General features: G+C 38.6%; 1 protein-coding gene and 1 long non-coding RNA gene across 3 annotated transcripts in view; one reads left to right on the top strand and one right to left on the bottom strand.

Annotated features, from left to right (window-relative positions):
• Positions 1-1613: 1613 nt before the first annotated feature.
• The window catches only part of LOC101708863 (interferon-induced very large GTPase 1-like), a 47303-nt gene continuing 24824 nt past the window's right edge, over positions 1614-24092 (bottom strand). The window contains exons 3-4 of one of the 2 annotated variants that reach the window (XM_087211803.1): positions 18423-18661; positions 1614-12425 (exon numbers count right to left, since the gene is read on the bottom strand). In XM_087211803.1, coding sequence (XP_087067929.1) covers positions 5158-12423 — 7266 coding nt within the window. In that variant the 5' untranslated portion in view covers positions 12424-12425; positions 18423-18661 and the 3' untranslated portion in view covers positions 1614-5157. The remainder of the gene's footprint in view (positions 12426-18422; positions 18662-24092) is intronic. The other variant, XM_087211802.1, reaches the window with a different exon arrangement.
• LOC147828017 (uncharacterized) overlaps positions 12423-24092 on the top strand; it is a 96216-nt gene continuing 84546 nt past the window's right edge. The window contains exons 1-2 of the long non-coding RNA XR_015451461.1: positions 12423-14012; positions 20179-20215. This is a non-coding gene — a long non-coding RNA (uncharacterized LOC147828017). The remainder of the gene's footprint in view (positions 14013-20178; positions 20216-24092) is intronic.

Below are 24092 nucleotides of genomic sequence, written 5' to 3'. Positions count from 1 at the left end.
ATTGGGTTTCTGGAATCCTAACTATTATATGCCTATGTGTAGATTTTTTTTGATCAAGGCTAGCTGGAGTACTATGTGCCTCACTTATCTGTATGTCAAGTTCTTTTCCCCTCCTTGGGAAGTTTTCTGCCATCACTTCTGTGAACAGTTTTTTTATGTCATCTCCACTCTCTCCTGTTTTTTCGTTGACTCCAATCAGTCTTATGTTATTCTTCTTTGCATCATCTAGCAGCTGCTGGATTGATTTCTCATGTTCCTTTGCAATTTTAAAGTGATTTTTCTTTTCCTGGTCACTAATTGTAATCTTTTCTTCTATATGTGAAATTCTATCCTCACATTGGTTCATTCTGCCATGCAGACTTTCGATGGAGTTTTTAATCTCCTGGAAATCTGCTTGCATCTGTTTTATTGATTCCATTTGTTTCCTATGTTGGGATTCCATCATGTTCCTCAGATCCTCTATTTTTTAATCTGTGTCCTGTCTAGATTTATTAATCATGTCTTGCACCATGAGCAAAATCTTTGCTGTTATCTGAGTAATTATTTCTGATTTCATTTTTCCCAGATCCTCTTTTGTTGCCAGTTCAGAGAGTCCAGGTGGTTGAGTATCAGAATTTTCCATCTTGTTTCCCTTTGGGGTTGCTGTAGGTTATCCAGAAGTCTGTTTTTGAGGCTTGTGTATGTGTCTTCTCATTTCCACAGGGGGAGGGATGCTTCTGGCACCCGCGTGGCTCAGCTTCTCTGCCCTAGGAGCTTGGAATGGCAGCGGGGGAGCTTCCTTCCAGGTGCTGGGACCGGCTCAGCTTCTCTGCCCTAGGGAGCTTGCTATTTCTTACTCACAAATAGCCACCTGCATGTTTTTTCCTTATATCTCTCACCCACACCCTAAAATCCATACAAGTCAAGGAACGTATGGTTGTTCCTCAGCCTCAGCTCAGTTGAGTAGAGAGGACTCAGTTCTTAACAGCTTAATTGTATATCTCTTTACTGCAAAATATTTCATGTTCAGAACTTATTTCATCAGCATTGTTATATACAGTGCCCACTTTTGAGAGCAGGACTTTAGACTTCCGAGCAAAACCAACATATAGAAGTGGATTCTTTGTCTTTAGATGTGCTTGTGAAAGATTTTCTTTCTTGCTTGTAATACAGTATTAGTTCAGAGGGATGTTGTTTCACTTTTTTTCTAAGTATCATTTTGTTGTCAGAGAAACTTTTCTGTCTTCCTCCTTTCATTTTTTTTTATCAGAGAAAGTTCTTTTCCCTCTTCCTCCTACCACTTCATTTGCCTCCACTCATTTTCTCTCCTACTTCATTTTTTCTCCTGGTCTTTATATATCCCTTTATTTGCTTTTACCTCTTGTTTTAATTTCAAAATCAAAGAAAAAGATTGAAAAGCATATTGGCAGGACTGAGGCCTGGATGGTGAGTCCAGAATCCATTCAGAGTCTTGTGATATCAACAACATTGGAAGACAAGCCCTTACTCTACCCAGGCTAAAGGTAAACTTTTAAGTAGGTTTGTAAAAAGAATAAGTTTCACAAGCATAGGATTAGGGACAGCTAATGTAACAATAGTTAATAATGATAATTTTTAAAAACTCTCAGATATAAGTATGAAATCATTTCCATATGAGCAAGTTATATAGTTCTGATGATTAAACTTCACTTGATCTTTGTCTTCAGTCAAGAAACCAGATAATGAAGCAACGTACTTGATCACACTTTAGGTGTTATGTTTATTTCTGAGATCACACTATTTGACTCTGATATATTTCTGAGGGACCAATTCTTTAATCCAATGGGTTAAGGATGGATACCTATGACCATCAAGTTAAGTTTCTTCCTAGTAAGAAAGATGATTTTGGTAACATGGGATAGTAGAGGATAGTCTAAATGTATTAATACTGGGGACAAGGAAATTAAAGCAGCAAAGGGTGCTGGAAAGGAGATAGAAGGAATTTTCAGAGGTAGAATTGCACTGGGCTGAGAGAAAAGTGTTGGATTACTGCAAGGAAACACTTAATTCAATAGTTCTAAAACTAATAAGAAAATAATTACCAGAAGTTTATGAAACATCAACCATTGGAGTAATGTCTAAAGTTTACTCGCTTACAAGCAGATTATCTTTTGTTTCCTTCAAAAGCATATCTGAAGGGTCTTGTTACTGAAGGGTCTTGTTACTGTTTTCTTTTTCTTTTTTTTTGGTACTGGAGATCGAACTCGGGTCCTTGAGATTACACAGTAGGTGGCGAAGCCACTGAGCTAAATCCCTGGCCCTTGTTACTATTTTCTTACTGTTGACCTTCCAGACATATGAACTATCTCTTCTTCCATTGATTGCTATATAAAGTTAATCAATATTTTAAGTAAAATAAGGAAGAATATTGATAAAGAATAAAACTATCTCTGTCTGTAGAAAAAATATCTCCCTTCCTGGGATATTTAGATGGGTTAAACCAAAGGATTAGGGAGAACATAAGCTAGAATGAAAAGGAAAAGGACAGCCCTTAGTAGAAATAGATGAGGCTGTGATATCAGATTTGGCACATGGAAATTCTTGAAATTACTTTGTTACCCACATTTCTCCTTTCCCTTGCCATCCCCTCAGTCTCTGATAGCCATGGTTTTATGTACTTCTATGAGTTCTAATTTTTAGAATCCACATACAAGTAACTCATATATTTGTATGATTTGGTGTCATAGAATCCATCACTCCCCTAATCACATCACTACAGGCCTTTGGCTCTTTTTCCACTCTATGTGACTGACTCAAATCTCTCTAAAATCTACTGGTGAGGCAATTCCCAATTTCTGTTTCTCTGTTCCCCACTTCAGGGACTCTGAGCGATCCATTGTACTGACCAGGTGAACCCTATCCCTGCTAATCTTATCACTCTGACCTCTAAGTTTTGATTTGTACCTGGACCCAGTGTCTCCTCATCTTGATGATCTCATTTCTCCTGACTCCATTTCATCCACACCACTGTTTCTCAGTGGGCCCCAATCCACTGACCCTGTATTTCCTTCTAAATCTGACCTTGGCTTGACAGCAGCATTACTTGCTGTACAACTATCTCAGAAATCACCATTCCTACTTGTCTTCTATAACAACTGCTTTTTTCTATTTTTGCATGTATGATTTCTTGAGAATAGCTACTGAATTTCATTTAATAACCACACTTCTTACATACATGAGGAATTTGTCAAAGACCTTTTTAATTTTTAAAAATAAAACAAAATTTCATTGCAAAACAGAGAATAACAATAGAATTTAAAAAGTTCTTACTTTTGATTTTCATTTTGACTTGAAAATCAAAAATAATATGATATGTGATAATTCTTTTTTTTGGCACTGGGGATTGAACTCGAGACCTTGCACTTGCGAGGTAGGCAGTGGAACCACTGAACTAAATCCCTGGCCCAATATATGATAATTCTTAGTTAAAAGATTTTAAGAATTCATTGAAAATATTTAAAAGGTATTCAGAAAATATTAATTCAGCATTTAGATTTCTTCAAAGGTTCATTGATGTGAAAGATAGGAATCATGCTATGAACAGATTTTGTTTCCATCACCATTTCAGTTATATCATATTAGGATATCTTTTCAAAACTCTCACCAGACTATTTTTCCAAAAACAGAAAAAATACTGTACAAGAACATTATTTGTAATTTTTCTGTCTCAAGGTTTCTGGATGTAGTAGTCATTTGACTTGAAACTGAGACTATGCTTAAAGCCTTTTGAGGGGACAAAGGGGACAGAGTCAGCATTCCTGTATCCCATTTCTGAAGATTCAAGGTTTTTGGCAGTCATTTCCTGGGATGTCTGTTTTCAGTGCTTATAGAGAGGTAGATATTGTACCTGTAAATGGAATCCAATGGCTGTCTTTATATTCAACATGTAGAAATTTTCTTCTTTCCAACATATTTCCTTTAGATTAACAGCTTTGAGAACTGAGTATTAGGGGTAGATTGGCAGAAAAATGATTTCCTTCCCTTCTCAAGTCCTTTGTTGGCTTCAGAGATTGCATCACTTTTATTCTGATCATGACTTTAAGGTCCAAATGATTAAAGAGTCACAAATGTGTCTAACTTGGAGATAAGCATTTAATTACATTTTATATGTAAAAGGACAATTTTTTATTAAAATACAATCCAATTAATTTTCAGTATTATGAGGTTTTAAAAAACTATGTACAGTATATTTGATTTTTCTTTAAAGAAAGTTTTTGTACTTATTAATGGCATAAAGAAGTTTCGCTTTGTCCACAGACTTGATTGAAATTGTCTTTTTTCTCTGGTCTTCATAAATTTTATTCCAGGAACTAATCCTTTTCAGACTTGTATATAGCACGAGGCTTTGACTTCCTAAGCTTTGTGAATCTTTGTGTGTGTGTGTGTGTGTGTGTGTGTGTGTGTGTGTGTAGCATGAACAGGGAAATACCTAGATACCAGGGAAGAAAACAATGATGGTTAAATGAAAAAAAAAGTTAATTTTTTCTACTTCTGATATTTGTTTAATAATATTTGCTAAATTGATAAAGTCTTTATCTTGGTAAATTTTATAACTTATTCTTTCCTAAAACACGAAGTACTTAAATATTGCTATGCTTAGAAATCATAAAACTCCACAAATGTTTTTATAATTGAGGGTTGATAACTTTTCATCACAACTTGAAATAGTGAAAGACATTCACTTAAAAACCTTAGAGTCAATTTTTAGCTTCCATCCAAAATCTATATATTTGTTTAAATATCCATATAGTTACTCTATAAAAATTTTGTGGCAATCTGGAATGAGTTTAAATTTCCTGTTAAGGTTGCTCCCTCTGAGATATCATGCATTTTAGGAAATACGTAGGACAATACTTTTTAGTATGAAATTAGTGATTTAATTTTATCACAGGTACACATATTTTAGTAATTTGATTTTCCAGAAGGAGCTGACAAAGAGAGAAAAGACTTTCTTTTATAGGACATCTTCAACTACTCAAAGTTTAATTGATTCACTTTCATGTATTTCATTTAAAAAGTGGGAAGTTGAAGATTCTAGTTATAAGAAGAATGTGTTGTAGTATGGAATATAGACTGTGATATTTTTGTTCATGTATAGAAGGTGTATTTTGTGTCAAGTATTATTTTGTGGTAACTGAGTTATTTTTTCAAGTCATTAAGCACATCTTGCTTTGTGATTTGGGTCCATGAATCAGGGATTTCACCTTTATTTTTAAATTTTTTCTGGTATTTTTCTTCTAACTTTGATTTGAAGGAACAGACAAACCATTTCCAATATGTCTGGGAGGATGAATCCGGAGTGATACTCCAAGTGGCATAATCTCCTCCTGCCTGGCGATAGGTCTTGTATCGGAATTTCAGGGTGTCATTCAGAACAAACTGTGTATCACTTGCCACTGCAGTAGAACAGAAATCAATGTCAAACTCATCTGTTTTATGCCAATGGTATCCATTGACAGCCTGAGGACGGTGGAATGGAACACTGTGGTCTCCTTCATGTGCAGGAATTGTGTTGGTACAAATTGATTTACAGAAGGGACATTGTTTCCAGCAGCCACAGAGTTGTTGAGAGAGGATTTTCTCAATTACAAGGAACATTTCATCTTTAGGCATACTTAAAAACTTTTCTTCTGCTCTCATCATTGCAGCATCCAACTCTACACTCATGGCTTCTTTGAGAAACTCAATATCTTTTATCTCCTGGTGTTCAATGCTTCTCAAGTCTGTTCGTGGAAAGATCAAGTTGTTCCCCAGGTGATCACAGAACAAATCCAACCACTCAGATGCAGTGCTGCTTTTATCTTTAGCTTCTTCTGTGGATTCATGAATAGCACAGAGGATAGCTTTCTTGATGATGTCTAAATTTATTTTTGAAAAAGTCTTTATTTTTTCACCTCCTTTTTCCAAACAATATCTTTTAATATGTTTTTCAATATAAGTCTTAAAAAAGGATTCTGGGTTATGAATGTATTCCCAATAATTATCAAAGTTTTCTTCTTCTGCCAGAGAGATGAGAATATATTTTTCCAGTTTAGCCCTATTTCCATTGAACTCAGGGCAGGTAGCCTGCATGTCCTCAGCAATTCTAATGGCCATGATTTTCCATATGGTGGTAGACACAGCAGGAATGAGCTTGTTGCACAGAAAATCTACAAATGACTTGATAGAGGTTGCTCCTTGGCAGGAGATCTTGAAACTCATGAAGAAGTCATCTTTTTTACTTTGCAGAGAGATTACAGGATCATTTGCAGTCTTGAATGCTTTATGCATTTCATTAAAAATTTTTGATGCTCTTCGGAATAAACACAAAGCTAATTCCATTTTGTATTTACTTGTAAATGAGAACCTTTCCTTCGTGGGTACAGATATCACTTCTTCTTCTATGATTCTCAGAATTTCATGAAAATCATTTACATTGTAATCACGATGTTGCTTCCAAATATTAGCAACAGTTTCATCAAATCTTGAAAGAATGCAGTTAGTAGTCATATGAATTAACTCTTCATCACCTGCTTCTAATTGTTTTCGGTAAATTACATATGTCTTACTCATTTTGACATGTTCATCATACTTGACTTGAAATTTTTTTCCAGAATTTGTCTTTAGTAAGTTCACCATGTTTTTCTCCTTTATGAAATGCTCCAAAAGGATGTTTTCAGAATCCACCTCAATGTTAGGTTCCATTGTGGGAGGAAGATTTGAGGACACATCATAGACCCATTCATTCCACAGTTGATTGAATTTCTCCTGCAACTCCTCCTCACTCAGTGCTTTACCTTTTACATCTAAGGCCAACTCTCGGCTCCTCTTCAATAATTCATTTTCATAGCCCATCTTTTTCTTATCCAATGTTTCTTGACTTTCTTTAAGAGTAATACGTTTATTGGCTTCTCTTTTGGCATCTGAAATAAGTGTCTCTTTTAGGATTAGTAACTTATTTTCAAAATTTCCTTTCCACTGAATCAGTATTTCACTCTCTGGGTCTTCATTAAAATACTTCTCAAGATCTTCCTTAATGGTTTCATATGTTTTTATAATTGGATCGTCCAGTGAGCTTATTTTGAGTGTCTGAATTTTCCCATTCTGAATCTGATTGTTCAGCTGATTCTGCAAGTGCAGCATGTGACTCCTCAGCTTCCAGGACCACTGGTTATACTTGGTTTCCAGTTTGCTCATGGCCACGACCTCTCGGGTATTTCTGAAACTGAAAATAAAATTTTCACTGACAAGGGCTCTCCACAAATCTTTAACTTGCAATTTCACATCTGATATCTTCATGATATTTCCCCTAAATTCCTGTTTAGCCATTGAAAGAATTCTACTTTTTAGTTCTTGGACATTGTGACTATATTGAGGATTAGGAGGGGCCATTGGGGGATTGCCATCCCAGAGGTGAGCAAAGTAGTGGACATGAGTGTTGACATCAAACTTAATGACATCACTGAAGCGGGATACATCTGAACACTGTTCTTGCTCAGCAGCAGTTGCTGCCATTTCATCTAGTTTCTGCTCTAGTCGCCTTCGTCCTTCCATGGTTTGCTCTTTAGCTGTAACTTCCCCCACATTCTGATGGACAAAGAGGCAACTTGGGGAGATTTTCACCTGTTTCATCCTCAGAAAGGCTTGGACAGCTATTTGTAGGATATCCTGCATCTCTGATGGATTCTCTCCAAAAATATTGATGAGAGTCAAGTTTCCAAGTCCAATGACAAAGGTTGCCAACTCATTGTCTCTATTCTGGGATTTGTTGTTGAGTTCTGGGGCCCTGAGTCCTTCTGTGTCTACAACCAACAGAAAATCAAATCCAAGTTCCTCTGTGAAGGTCTCCTCCACCTTCAGAAGCTGCATGTATGCCCCCCTGGTACACCTGCCTGCACTGACACTGAACTGCAGCCCAAAAAGAGCATTCAGCAGGGTGGACTTCCCTGAACTCTGCAGGCCAAGGATAGAAAGAACAAACAGTTTCTTGCCTGGAAGTTTCTCAGAGACCTTGTCAAATACAGCCACCACCCATTTTAGAGGCACATAAGATGCATCCCCATCCATCAGCTCAATGGGGACACCAGATACCATGAGGTCTGCAGCAATTTGGGGAAGAGAGAGAAAAACGATATCTCTTTTGCAGGAAGTTTCTTCCAGAGCTTCATACATCTGCCCAACTTCTCTGAGAAGCTGCTCAATTCCCAAGGTACAGGCACTGATCTCCATGGAGATGGCTTCCAGTTTCTTTTGCCAATGATCCAGGGAGTTGCTTTTCTGTGCCTTTTGCTTTTCTGTTTGTATCATTGACCAGAAAGATCTTTGCTTCTCACGCAAATTTTCCAAGTGTTCTGAAGTGAATCCATCCATGAAAACACTCAGCCACTGTAAAAAGTAGAGTTTGACCTGAGTTTTTGAGCGTTGCAAAATTTGTAGGAAGGACTGCATTAAGTCATTGGGAGGAAAAGCTTTTTTCAACTGTTTATGCCTTATTATTTGTTTTTCTGTTTCAATATCACTCTTGTGTTGTTCAATGCTCCTGTTCCCCTTCTCTCTTAGATGATAGAGTTCTTTGTCCATTTTACACCACCAATGCCACAGTTGTCCCTGAAGGGGTAGTAAATTTTCCTTGATGTGAGATAAGTTCATTTCTCCCAGGAGGGCCATTATAATCTGTGCCTTTTCTTTGGCTTCCTTACAGTCTCTCTGGTCTTCATCAATAAGGAATCCTTGCTTGCGAGCAATCTGAGAACAGCCTTCTATACTGAGAGCAGTGTCAGAGAGCTCTAGCAACCGTCTGATTGTAGTAGTGATCTCTTTTATTAAATCTGCCTCATTTCTATTCCTGATGCCAATTCTTACTTTTCTGCCAGAATTACTGACCACATCTTTTTCTTTGTCATCAAGCAAGCAGATCAAAAATCGTGATGACTGCCACAGGTCACGAACAAATTTTCGGTTTTCTTCATTGTCATCGGAGGCTGACATGAGGACCACAATGAGAGAAGAGACCTCCTGCAGGAAAGCAATCTGCTGCTTGTGTTCCTTTGCATCACCATGAAGATTGGTGAAGGTCACACAGTTGTCAAATCTGTCCTCATCTTCTTCCCCAGGCCAGAACCAGCAGATTTCCACCACACCACCCATCAAGAGACAGTTTTTGCTGCTTCCCTTGCAGTGTCGGTGAAAAAACACATCATGTTTCCGTTTACTGAGAAGATAGTTCATGATCTGAGATTTGGAAGCAGAGAGACCATTCCCAACTCTAATGAAGGACACAATGGACGTGGAGACATGACACATCTGCTGGTTATTGAAACTGTACTTGTTTCCCTTCAGTGACTTACTTCTATTCTGCCAACTCCTCCTAATTTGTTTGAGACACCACAGAGAGAATTCAATTTGCACAGTACAAGGATTAGGTACCATAAGGGGGAGGGCAAATTGACAAATAGAAAGTTTGTTCAAAATATATTGTCTGGTAAAATCATCTGCACAGTGAAAAATTGCCATCTGGAGATCCATTGGGTGAATAGGTGGCCTGGCTTTAGTGGGAACAGGACTACAACCATCATCAAAAAGGTCCTCATATGGATCAGAAGCCTCATTTTCCTGGTCAGAGGCCCTTGGATAAACCTGATGTTCTATGTTTTCTTCTCCTCTGAAGACCAGATATCTCAACCCATAATCTAGCATCAGTAACTTCTGGAGAAAATAGAAAGGAAGCTCCCGTTCAGAGCTGGGCTGGGTTTTGTAGACAGAAGTCTTGTAGATCAGATGAAAGTCAGCTCTCCCCATCCTTTTTGGGAAGTAATGTTCTAGGCCTAGACGCTGGAGTAAATCTTGGAAGGCTCCATTTTCTATCACTTCCTTTTTAATATTGTCTTTATCATGTGGTTTGTATGTCTGTTTATTTTCCCCAAGGAGACTTTGCAATTGTTCTTTGATTTTGTCAACTTGCAAGGGTGATGTGATGTCTTCATAATCCCTATCAATGAGCAATCTCAAGTCTTCTTCCAGGTTTTCCCAATCATGACCTGTTCCAGGTTCATTGAAGACATTTGCAACTTCCTTGGACAAGGATTGTCCCATATATTGTCTGATCAACCCCATGCGCTGTGTTTTTTCTTCTGGAGAAATAGCTGTGACTCCAACAGAGGCTGTCAGACATACAAGCACCAGGAATGCCTGGGCCCTGTGGATGCAATTCCTTTTGAGCTGCTGGTATTTATTGTGGGCAGTTTGCATTTCATCCAGTAGAAAGTTTAACTCATCACAACCCAGAAGATACTGAAAAGTATTGTTAACCGAGTGATATCCTGCACCAGCTGCAATGGAAAGTAACAAGAGCTGTGTGTCTGTCTGCTCTGCCCCTTTAAGGTAATTCAAAAAGGAAGTAAGAGCCAAGCCAACTTTATAAGTGACTTTTCTTTGAGCCTCTTTCACTGTTTCTGGGGACTCAGATTTGACCTTCACTTCCAAGAGATCATTCTGAGTTCCTTTTAAGATTTTAATCAGTTCAGAAAATTGGGAGATACGGACTTCCTGTTGCTTTGACTCTGACTGGTAGATCCACTGTATCATGGAGTGAGCCTGAGGAAAGTTTGTCACTTTGTACACATGAGGATCCAGAAGTGTGCGCAGCTGAGATTTAATAAATTTAGTTTCATAAAAGGAAGACTTTTTACAAAAGTTGACTGTATTTACTAGAAAATTCTGCAGATCTGAATTTGTGAGGCATATATCAATCCAAATGTGATAACTTGCTGTTTTTTTACACAACATTTGCATAAGATTCATCAGTTTGTTAAGCTGTTCTTCAGGATCAGATACTTCCCAGGAGTCTACTTCCTCTAAGAAAATTCTAGCTTCTTTCTCAGCACTCAGGAATTCCTCTCCATATGGGATCTGGGCAGTGAAGCCAGTCAGAGCAGTGTAGTTGTCTTTCATGAATTTGGCCACCTTTAGAGCATCCTTAAAATCCCTTCTGTGGCTGACAAGAATGATGTCCCAAACTGGCACCAGCTTCAGGCCCCGGTCTATGACACACCAGGTTTGATTCCTGGCCACCAGGCCAGCTTTCCACTGGAGAAGGCCATCTGCCTCTGGTAGGCCACCGGTCTGTGCCACAGATAACTGGATATTGGCTTGATGAGTTTGAAGAGTTTTGGTCTGAGAAGCTCTTTTTGAACGTGAGTCTGACAGACTCATACTTGCAGCAACTTTTACTCCAAAGCCACTGTAGCTGCCCCTTATGTAAATTTCCAAGGCCTCTGATGCCTGTTGCTTGACATCATCTAGCTGGTCCTTCTGGAAGCCCTCTGCAATTGCCTTCCACCAGTAGATTCCTCCCAGATGAAGAGGGCCTTGGTTAGCATGAGAACCAAACTTGTGGAAGAAATTTTCAGTCCTTTGCTTCAGCAAGGGAGATGCAGTATGCTCCAGGAGGTGTTCAATGCATTTCAGTTCCTGGAGAGCAGCCTTGGAGAACTGGAGTTGATCAGTGGGAAAGTGGCAGCAGGCCAGGGGAATGTAGCTGAACTTGGTTGAGCAAAAATAAGAGTGGTCAGAATGTGATTGATGTGTTTCCCTGGAGTCTGAATATTTGCTTTTATCTGTGCCACCTTCTAACCTAAATCCCCATCCTTTACCCTTGGCTGAGGCAGTTACACTGAAGCCCAGCTTCTCTATAGTCTGGGTGAACATGGATTCTGCTTGAGAAGATGTAAATTCTTTTGTTTCCATCCGTGTGCTCTGTTGAGGGCCAAAGAGTGCGAACTCCTTGGGGACCCTGAGTAGCTCTTCTCTCTTCTGTACCAGGTCCCTTTCTTGGCCAGTTTGATAAATTCCCTGCAGGGCAAGGCCTCCAGATGCCCATCTTACCAGATCTCTCTCCGAAAGATTTTGCCTGTGGGACAAGGTCTGTTCCATGAGATTGAGATGTTGCTGCACGATTTCCATGACTTGTGTTAGGGGCTTTTCAGGCAGTGGCCAGTATTCTTCAGGGATCTCCATTGCTTGCCTCAGCTCTGCTTCTTTCCTCCTCACTGCCTCTTCCTCCCTCTGCCTTCCTTCTAAAAGCAGGTCCTTTAGCTCCTGCAATGCCTGTTCTGCCTGCTTCTGCCTTTTGTTTGCCATCTCCACTGGTGACTCCTGTGACTCTGGATGACTATTTGAGTGTGAGAAGTCAAACAGCTTCTCCAGGGCCCTTTTTTCCCACGAATACTGCACCTGGGATTTCAGGACCTGCAGGTCTTTTTCTTTTAAGTATTGTAAGGCCTGAGCACAGGTGACACCCAGGTGTTCTTGCAGTTTGGGCAGCCAAAACTCAGTGTCCAGTCCCACATTTTCCAGAATCTCTTGGAGATCTTGCTTCCCTTTGTCTCTGAGCAGCGGCTCATCAGTGTTGTAGTCTGCAGTTGCCATGGCTGTGTGAGAAACAGACACCCAGTTACCTTTACTGTTTTCTGACCTTAGAAAGTCTCAGCCAGACCATTATATATCCCCCCTTACATTTTCTAATGTCTTCTTTTACAAATTTTTCTCTGTGTGTGTATATGGTGTGTGCAAAAGACACCATTGTGTGTATTTTCCACATGGATTACTTTTTGGTACTTGGTGAGTTGGAACTTAGTACCCTGATTTTTGTACCTGATCTTAAATCAATTCCATGAAAAATCATTAAATTATGGGATGGAATTTGAAAATGCAAATGAGTTTTCCCGCTTTTATTTTATTAATTTTACTGCTGCATTTCAGGTATACAATAGGATGACATTCATCATTGGGAATTTGCACCTTTATATGATATATCTTGGTTTTTATTCTTTTCCCCATTCCCCTCAGCTGCCTTCCACTCCTCCACCCCTCCCTATTTACAGAGACTTTGTCTCCATTTTTTCCTTTTCTCATATTTATTTCTTTCCCATACCCCTCCAATTTCCCCTCCCCCTTTAGATGTTTTCTTCCTATTTTGCATCATCTATTATACATTTTGATCATTATTTTCATTTTCAGTTTCTCCCACCAGAGAAACTTTTTGGTATGAACACATGTGTGTCCTATTTATTTCACTTAAGAATGTGGTCTCAATGTGCATCCATTTAGCTATAAATGTCTCTAGTTTCTCATTCTTTATGGCTGAGTTGTACTCCATTTTATAAAAAAACCCCACATCTTCTTTATCCAGTTTCTTTATGGGTAATTGGGCTGTTTCCAAGTTTTAGCTATTACAAACCGTGCCGCTATAAACATGGGTGTGTATATATCATTTCTCTCTGTTATCCTATTTAGTAGTACATATTTGCCCAACATATAATTATATTCACCATGGGGAGTTGATACATGTGCATGACACATCTTAATGATTTTTACTTCCCCTTCCCTTCCACCTCTTACCTATTTTTCAGTTTTCTTAGGTCATTTAATATTCATCTTCTCCTACCAGTTTTCCCTTAGTTTTGGTTTTTCCATGTCTTTAGTAGATTTCTATTATAGGCATCCCATCTGCAATGGCTTGACTCTTTCTTTCCTGTAAAACTCCCATTGTAATGCAACTCCCATATGACAGTATTGAGGGTTGGAATATTTCAGAGATGATTAAGACATTTTTTTCACTCCACTCCTAGTTTTCAAGGAGTTTTCATCATGATTGAGTGTTACATTTTGTCAAATGTCTTTTATGTATATGTTGATATAATCATAAGATATTTCTTCTTAATGTTTTTTATTGTTAATGTATCTTTCTGATACATAGTAATTACATTTGTCTTGGGGAGCTAGTACATATGCATACCTCATTATGATGATTTTTACTTCCTCTTCCCCATCTCCTGTTTCCCCTTCCTCAGGTACAATTATTTCAATAACTGCTACAAAACCCCGGAGACAATGTTGTTAATACAACTGTTGTTATAAAGAGCACATAACAATATGATTTTTCTCAACCTAGTGTCCAGAGATAGCTGGAACTTCATGTGAAGATGGATCAAAAGAGCATCTGTCAAATTTCACAGGTAACTTGCTTTCCAGATCTGTTCCTCCATGGTTTGCCTGTCACAGTGAGCCTAATTCAGTATTTTTTTCTCATGTTCCAAATACTTACCTTTTACTTATTTTCCTTTAATATCTCAAAATCTGACATCAGACTGTCACAATATTTCATCCAAATTTAACAGCTAGTCTAGTAACAGATAATGTGTAGTATAAAAAACAAGTTAAAACTGCAGTCACATTAACTTTCATGAGATAAGTGTCCCCAGGCTTCACCCTTTCACTGAATGGACAAACAAATAAAATTTTTCTGAATCATTTCTGTTGGAGCTCTGGAAAATAGTCAAGAAATTTTAATAACCAAGTGAATTGTGGATCAAAAAAATGCAACTTAAGAAATAAATAGGACACACGTGTAAATACCAAATAGTTTCTCTGGTATGTAAAATGAAAAGTTTAAATGAGGATCAAAATGTATAATTGATTATGTGATATAGAAAGAAAAGGTCTAAAGGAGTAGGGGAAGTGGGAAGGGTAGGGGAAAGGAAAAAAGGGAAATGAAAAAATAGGAGAAGAGGAAAAAATGGAAACAAAGTCTTTGTAAATAGGGAAGGGTGGAACGGGGAAGGGAGGGCAGGGGAATGGGGAAAATGTAAGAACCAAGTTATGTCATGTAATGATACAAGATTGCAATGGTGAATGTAACTGTGTTGTATACATAAAATAATACCAATAAACTTAATGAAAAAAATGCAACTAAATGTGGTAGGTGGATGTTGTGTCTTTTTTTGAGTCCTGGATCCACCCTCCTCTGTTTAGCAAAGGTCTTGAAGACAGAAGCCTACATTTTCAATGTAGTATTCTCATCCCTGGTTTTAAAGGGAGGATAGAAGATCTTGTTTTAAAATCATTTTATTTGTACTTTTGGACCTGCTGGGTATTCCTTGAAGAACTGATGAGTGGTAGTTTTCTTCATTTTGCCTGGCTCAGAGCTATCTCAGGCCACAAAATTGGCTACCCTGGGTGGGTATTCCCTGAAAATATTGATATATAAACAGCATCCTGCTACTGCTTGCAGGAAGAAATTATGATGAAAATTATAGACATGTTGAGAATCACTGTGAAAAAAGGATTTATGTGGAAGTAGATGTATATAGGCAACTAGAAAACCACATATATTCCAACATCAGAATGTATACTAAGAAAATGCCTAACAAAACCCTCAGGTTTCATATCTACTGAGTTTCTATTTAGGCTCAATATAAGCAGAAAGTGAGAGGTAAAGTATTGAAGTAATGCTCTGACAGCTAGTGCTACATGAGGTTTCTTTCTCCAACAATTAAAAAAATCTCTATCATTGAAAGAGCTGAACTTAAGATAAATTACAGAGACTTTGAGCCAACACTAGTGAAATAATCTTTATAAAAAGTTTCTTAAAGTTTCTAAATAAAAAAAAATTATAAGCAACAGTAAGCACGAAGAACAAACCCTGACCATGAGAAAGAGTATGATTTCCAATTATTACATCATAATTTCCAAAATCTCTACTTTTCTACAATACAGTAAAATGCATGGAAAGAAATAGGAAAGTATGGCCCATCCTTCGAAATTTAACAAATTCTTTGTGGGAAAAATTCATTGGACTTAAATAGTCAAAGATATTAAATTACATCTTACATACAATCAAAAAGTTAAAGGAGAACATGGACAAAAGATAGAGGAAAATATGTTAATGATATCTCCTGAAAGAGTATCAATAAAGATGCACATAATTATGAAAAAGATCAAAAAGAGAAATTCTGGAGCTAAAAATAGCAAAAACTAAATGAAGGATTCACTCAGAGCTTCAACAGAAAATTAAGCAACAGAAGAAAGAAAAAGAGAACTTTAATATAGGCCATCTGAATTTACCTAATCTGAGGATAAGGAGGAAATATGAGAACTGTGGGACATCATGAATTCACATGAGTATATGCATAATTGAAGCTTAATGGGAGAGGAGAGAAAAAGAGAAAAGGAGGGAGGAAAGGGAGAAAGGGAAGGAAGAAGGGAGGAAAACAGAGGAGAGGAGAGAGAGTTATGATTGGTATATGGCATGGTAGTTGCTTGGTGTATATATTTGGAAGCTTGGTATTTAGGATAGTGGTATTGGAAGTTGCTGTGGAATCTTTCAGGAGTGAAGTATAATATGAAGTCCATAAGTCATTAGGGGTGTGCCCTCAAAATGGATTAAGGTATTTTCTCCTGGGACCCTGGTTAATATTCTAAAGATTGTTAGAAAAGCATCAAGCCTGGCTTCTCTATTTCTGCTTTCTAGTTGGAGATGTGACTGTTTGCTCCTACATACAACCCACCCGCCTGCTTTCAGAAGCACCTATTTTATGGTGTTTGGGTTTTCAGTCTTGAACACTGTAAACTAAATAAACTTCTATTATTTTTGAGGTTAAAAGCCATATGTATGTTATTAGAGCAACAGAAATAGACTAATACAGAAAATTGGTACCTAAGTGCTGGGTCATTATTGTAACTGTACTTGAAGATGTAGAGGAGCTTTGGGAATTGGTTCATGGGCATAAATTGGAAGAGTTGTTATAAAAAGCCTACAATGCTGAATGTGGAATATTATGGGCAATTCTAGTGAAGGCTCAAAGATGAGAAAACAGTAAATTATCTTTAGGTAGAAATGAAGATTCTACTGGAAATTGTATTGAAGGTGACTCGTGTAAAACCATGGCAAAGAACATGGGCAGATTGTGTCCATTCTTTATGATTTTTGTGGAAAGCGTAACTTAAGAATGATGGGTTGTTTATTTTGAGAAGGAGATTTCAAAAGATGATATTCAGGCTTTGCCATTGGTATTACTAACTCCTTTTCAGCAGATGTTGAGTGACATTTGGGGCCAAAGGAAGCAGAGTGAAAAGGCAGGCAAATTCATAGAAGGAGCAAAAACATGTGCTTGAGACAGAGAGTGTGGCAGTTGAGTCACCTCTCACTAAGAAGATTAACATGGAAAACAGAAACCCAGTGCTGCAACTCAGAACAACTCTTGACAACTCAGAGGAATCTCACACTTCTTCAAAGCCATCTTCCTAAGGCAAACCTTGGGGTCTATCTGTACACTTTTGATGCAGAGATTTTCCAGTGCACAATTTTGTTAAGAAAGAACCCCAGTATATTTTGCAAATCTAAACCACTTTGAGATCTGGCTTACTGGCAAAGTGCTCTGAAGTTTCTGCAGCCATGGTTGAAGTGGGACTTGGCACAGCACCTCCTGAAGGCAGGCTTTGGCATCATTGACATGATGGTTTAGTAGGCATAGAAAATACAAGAATTATGGAGTCATGGTGTCTTACACAAAAATCTTGAAAGAATGTCTGGCAGGCTATGAAAACTTGGCCCTGTAAGGTCTGAGCACATAAATTGTGCCCTTGATGTGGTGATACTTAGTGGAGCTGTGGAAGTTGAGCCACAGTGGACACCCCAAAAAAAATAGAACAGCAAAAGGCATGACACACCTGCTTGGGAAAGCTGTCAACACCAATGTGAAGCCTCAGAGAACAATCACATGGTGGGAACACTCAAAACCATAGGAATGGGGTATCCATGTCCCTGGGGACTTACACTTTGTTGCATTTTGTCCATGATACTATATATGGAGATTTAGGGCCTAACAAGTATTCTGTCAAGCTATGTTCTTGCTTTAGGCTGATTATAGGTTTCCACTCCCCTATTTATCCATTCTGGAATAGAACGTGTATTCTGCAGTGGTTCCTCCATTGTAGTATTGAAGGATGTAACTTTTTAATTTTTATAGGGACTCACAGCTGACAGAGTTTGCCAGGAGTCTCAGATTGCATTTTGCACTTGGATTTTTGAGGATTAATGAGACTATTAACAGCACAAGACTGTTTAGAATGAATTTATTCTGCATTGTGAGATGGACATAAACCTTGGGGACCTAGGGGCAGAATTCTATGTTCAGATTATGGATTGGTTGTTCCCTAAATGTCCATCTGATAGAAAGCTTGTCTCAGTGTAGCACTCTTGAGAGGGTCTGTGGAACCTTAAAGAAATGGGGTCTAGTGAGAAGTCTTTATACCTCTAGGGGACATGCCTTTGAAAGCAATGAATGTATTTTTTCATGGGATCCTGGTTAATTGTCATGAGAGTGTTATTAAAATGTAAGTGTTATCATTCAGTCTCTCTCTTTGTCTTTCTCTCACCTCTTTCCTCAATGTTTAGATTATGTTCTCCCTCTTTTCTCAGATTTGTAGCCATTTTTTTGGAACAGTGACAGTGTTAAGTTCATATTTGTGTTCTTAACAAGTCTAAATCTTTGCATCTCAAATTTTTGCCCATGAAAATCCCAATCAATTTCTGTTTCTATTTAACCTGAGTCTCTTGTAGCACTCTGTCTACTCCCATTTCTCACCTTCTTCTTCACGTACCTGTCTCCTTGAGGCCAGCTCCCTGTCTTCAGGTTGCTCCAGAGAGACCTGAGCAATGACCAGCTTCTTTCCCAAAGACTGGCAGGCTGCTGACTCACTGCTTCAGTTCAGGATTTGGCTGCTTCTATGAGAGTGGGGGCTGAATTTATCCTCAGAGCAGAGCATTTCCCTCTTCTTCCAGTTATGGGAGGATCTGTTTCATTCTTGTTCATATCCTTAGTTCCTGACAAAATGGAATATTTGAATGTTCAAGAAATACATGATGATAAGGAAATTAGCATATATATCTGAGCAGTTTTCCTCAGGTGAATGTGAACAGCTACTTCTATGAATTGCCATGAGAAACAAACAAGATATAAAGGCAAAGTCAGCATCTCACCAATAACTTATTTTCTAATGTTGAGTAGGACTATAGATATTTTCTAAGGAGAAGAAGTTTGAAGTCAGTCAGAGATATGATTGAGCCCAGAATCCAACAGTAACTGGTTTGGGAGACCAAAATACTCACCCCAAATATATTTCTTTTGTATATGTTGAGTTGGGTATTCAGAGAGCCTACCAACCCATGATACCTAGTAAAAAGAAATTTATATCTATCTACATTAGTAAATAGTGGATGCAAGTAGAGGCTTTTCTATCTGATATCCTCCTGTTCAACTAGGGAGAGCTTTCATAGGAAGAAGAGTTTGGGGGTCTGAACATGGCCCAGGCAGAGATTGCTACACATGACTATTACCTGGAAAACTTCATCTACATCCCAAGACATCAATTGGTCAGTGGGCATCTCCTCACTTAACCTTCCAGAGCCTGCACCAACTTTGTCCCCTCAGAATTCCAAGTTCCTATCTTTTGGGTGAGCTTTTATAAATTTCAGCCATCTTGCCCCTCTTTGAGTCTTATCCTGTATGTGTAGCTCCATGCTTTTCACATGAACAAATTTGTATGTCTTTTCCCCTGTTAGTCTATGTATTGACAGTGACTTTCACAGAACAAAATTACCAAACCTTTAGAGGTAAAAAGTAAAATTGAAACTTTCCTACTTTATCTATATATACTTTTAGTAGAAGAAAGTTAACCCAAGCAATGACAAGCAGCTAAATGATGGATGAATTTATTTGTGGCAGTACTATTACCTACCTCAATAACATTCATGGAAATAAAATGAGATAATGTAGTTTAATGTACTTATTCTTGCCCTGAAATCTATGTTCAAATGGAAATTAATCTCTAACTCTCCCTCACCATACAATTGACTTAAAGATTCAATCTGTGGGAGTAAGAAACATCAAGGAGGATCCCTGTAGCTACCAAATTCTGTGTGTAATGGGAACCTCTGAGACTTTTGTTATGACTGTTATCATCTTATAGTTATTGGTTCTCAGAGAGTGGTATCCCCCAAATATAGTAAATTTTTTATATGCTGAGGCATTTCTGTAAAGGGAGAGGCACTCTCTCTCTTGCTCTGAAATTACCCTTCTGGATTATGTATAAGATCTGCATTATTACCTGACTGCAAGAGTAAACACAGTGTTCTCCATCTCTAGCCTGAAATCCAATTCTGTATCTCAGGGAAAAGCACTGAGGAAATGTACTTACACTTGGATGGGTTTGCTTTACAAATTCTGTACTTTGGGTTCATTGAAATTACAAAGACACTTTGCTTATGTCCATCATTCACCTAAGAAAAATTTCTAATTCCTCAAAAATGTCTACATGTCTCTCTCTCTCCTTTCCTTATAGAAAAACCATATATGCACTTGTGAATAACAATACAGAGGTGAGTAATCATACTTTATGATTTTACACCATGATGTATTTCCTCACTTTGCATGAGAAAGATTAATATGATGTTTCTACCACCTAATCATGTCAGCTTATTCTACTAAACATCGAGAGAGGAATAAGGAAATTCCCTTTGGTGCTACAGAGTTCTTGGAGGACACAATTTTACACTCTCATGCTGAGCCTTGTATTATTACCTATGCCTTTTTTATGGATGTGGTATAAGTTCACAAGAAACAGAGCCTGTGTGTATAATACTGAAATTTCTTCATAGTGAGAGCACATTGTCTGTACATAGTAGAATCAGTAGAAGTTTTATTAATGTACAAAATTAGCAAGCAGGTGTGACACAGCTCCGAGCCCAGAGGAGACCTCCAGATTGGTGCACCACAGCTCCCAGGCAGCAGGAGGCTTCCAGGTAGGTGAGCTACGGCTCCCAGCATAGAGGAAGCTTCCGGGTAGGTGTGCCATGGCTCTGAACCCAGAGGAGACCTCCAGGTCACTGCGTCATGGCTCCTAGGCAGCAGGAGGCTTCTGGGTAGGCATGCTGCGGCTCCCAGCATGGAGGAAGCTTCTAGGTAGGCGTGCCATGGCTCTGAGAACAGAGGAGGTGAGCCGCACGGGCACCAGGAACACCCCCCCCCCCCGTCAAAATGAGAAGACAGGTAAACAAGCCACATAACCAGACTCCCAGATCACCTACAGCAACCCCAAAGGGAAATGAGATGAAACACTGATACTCAAGCACCTGGACTCCCTGAACTAGCAACAAAAGAGGATCTGGAAAAAATGAAATCAGAAATAATTTCTTGGCTTCTCTCCGTGGGTCAGCCAAGCAGCCTGAGGCTCCTCGGCTGTGTCCCGGTTCCTGCCCATGGCACAGTGAGGTCCTGGGAGCCTCTTGGAGCCCTGCCTTCATCTGGTGCTTCTCTCCACTGGTTGGCTGGGCAGCCTGAAGCTCCTCGGCTGTGTTCCAGTTCCTGCCCATGGCACCGTGAGGTCTCAGGAATGGCTTGGAGCCATGCCTTCATCTGGTGCTCTGCTTAGCCATGTGGGCACCTGCAAGGCCCAATTCCACCCCCCGCCCACCTTCCGGCTCTTCTGCTACCTGGTCCCATGCTACAGAGGCACAGGGGACTATGCTTCACATAGTTAAATGTGATAGATTAATAACTACCACAAATTGTCATGTTCTAAGATGCACTTGATGCTATGGTATTGCTGATTGTAACATTTGGCCTAACATGTTGCAATTGATCTAATCAGTTTTCCTTCCTGGTATAAGGAAAATGAAATAACCTGAGTCATTAGAGCCTCAAAACCGAAACACAAGCCATGAATGGAAGACACCTCTGAAAATCAATCATTCCACAAGGGTTTTAAACACAAGCAATAAAGATACCAGCATTAAGCAATTTTGAAATATCAACCCAGGAATTAAACCAAGGACAGTACCAAAAACAAAAATGAGAAGACATTTAAGCAAGACACAAATGCAGGCTTCCAGGCCACAAAAAGGAAATTCTGGGGGAAATGAGGTGGAAAAGTCGGATAATCAACCACCTGGGCACTCTGAACTGATAGCACAGGAAGTAACAAAGCAGATACATGAGGCTCTAGAAAAATTCAAAGCAGAAATAATCTCCCAGATAAATACAAAGATGGTGAGTAGAGTGAAAAACATGATTAGAGGCTCTAGAGCAGAAACAGACAAGAAAATAGATGAGAACAGAAACATGCTGGAAGTCATGAATGCCCAGCATAAGAAAGAAATGGAAACCATGATCGCCCAACATAAGAAAGAAATGGAATGCATGGAACAGATTCAAACAGATATTCGGGAGATTAAAAACTCCACTGAAAGCACGCAGAGCAGACTAAGAGAATCTGAAGACAGAATATCAGATATAGAAGACAGGATCGCAGGTAAGGACCATGAAAACAGAGATTTCTTAAAGATAGTAAGGGACCATGAGAAGTCAATCCAACAGCTGCTAGACGATGCAAAGAAGAATAACATAAGACTCATAGGAGTCCATGAAAAAACAGGAGAAAGTACAAGAGACATAAAAATACTGTTCACAGAAGTAATAGTAGAAAACTTCCCAGACAGAGGTGGAGAATTGGACACACAGATAAGTGAGGCATATAAAACTCCACCCAGCCACGATTAAAAAAAAATCTACACCTAGACATATAATGGTCAAGATCCCAGAAACCCAACAGAAGAACAAAATTCTACAGGGAGTTAGAGAAAAGAAACAAATCACCTACAAAGGAAAACCCATCATAATCATGGCAGATTTCTCAACACAAACCCTCAAATCAAGGAGAGCCTGGAGTAAAGTATTTCAAGCCCTAAAAGAAAATAACTTCCAAGCTAGACTGTTGTATCCTGCAAAATTATCTTTCAAAATCGATGGGGAAATGAGATACTTTCATGACAAAGAACACCTGAGAAATTTCATGAACACCAAACCAGCACTCCAAACAATTTTATGCAATATCCTAGAAAAAGACAATGAAGGTCACAACTCCATGAGGGCCAACAGAGAGAAGACACCATGCAAGGTAAGGCACAAAAGAGAAAGGGGGAAAAATAAGAAAAGAGCTAACAACAATAAAACACCATGGCAAGGATGAGTCAATATCTCTCAATTATAACTATCAATGTTAATGGCCTCAATTCACCAATCAAAAGAAACAGACTGACAGAATGGATTAAGAAGCAAAACCCAGCAATATGCTGTATACAAGAAACACACCTAACTCAAAAGGAAATTCATAGACTGAAAGTAAAAGGATGGAAAACAGTTCTCCATGCAACAGGAACCCAGAAAAAAGCAGGGGTAGCAATCTTATTTGCAGACAAAGTAGATTTCAAACCAAAACTAATTAAGAGAGACAAAGATGGTCACTACATCCTTGTGAAAGGAACAAGCCAAGAGGAAGAGATGACAATCCTAAATATTTATGCACCAAATATGAATGCCCCCAACTATACAAAACAAATATTAATGGACACGAAAAACCAAATAAACACTAACACAATTATAGTGGGGGACCTCAACACCCCTTTATCACAAATAGACAGATCATCTAGGAAAAAAATTAACAATGAATTTCTAGAACTGGACCAAGCTATTGAACAAATGGACTTAATAGATGTTTATAGATTGTTCCACCCCACAATATCAGAATACACATTCTTTTCAGCTGCACACGGGTCATTCTCCAAAATAGATCACATGCTAGCTCATAGGGCAAATCTAAGTAAGTGTAAAAGAATTGAAGTTACCCCTGTATATTATCAGACCATAGTGCAATAAAATTGGAGATCAATAACATAAGAAACCTCAAAACACCCACAAACACATGGAAATTGAATAAAACTCTCCTGAGCAACCAATAGGTCACAGAGGAAATTAAAGAAGAAATTAGACAGTTTCTACAAGTAAATGATAATGACAGTACAACATACAGGAATCTATGGGACACAATGAAAGCATTTGTACACAGGAAATTCATAGCAGTGAGTGCCCATATATATATATTTTTTGTATTAAATTCTTTTATTGGTACATTGTAGGTATACAACACAATTACATTTCTCATTGGGAATTGTACCTTTACATAATGCATCTTGGCTCTTATTTTTTCCCCATTCCTAGCCCTCCCTTCACACCCTCCACCCTTCCCTATTTACAAAGACTTTATTTCCATTTTTTCCATTTCTCAGCATTTTTCCTTTCCCTTCTTTCCTTTCCCCTGCCCTTCCCACTACCCCTACCCCTTTGGACCTTTTCTCCCTATTTTACATTATCGATTATTCATTCTAATCATTGGTACATTTTAGGTATACAATGTAATGA

This window comes from Heterocephalus glaber, unplaced genomic scaffold (genome assembly GCF_053883595.1).
Source record: "Heterocephalus glaber isolate CG9 unplaced genomic scaffold, H.glaber_assembly_v1.0 deba00001428, whole genome shotgun sequence".
Classification (NCBI taxonomy): Eukaryota; Metazoa; Chordata; class Mammalia; order Rodentia; family Bathyergidae; genus Heterocephalus; species Heterocephalus glaber.
This window is presented reverse-complemented; position numbering and strand designations above follow the sequence as displayed.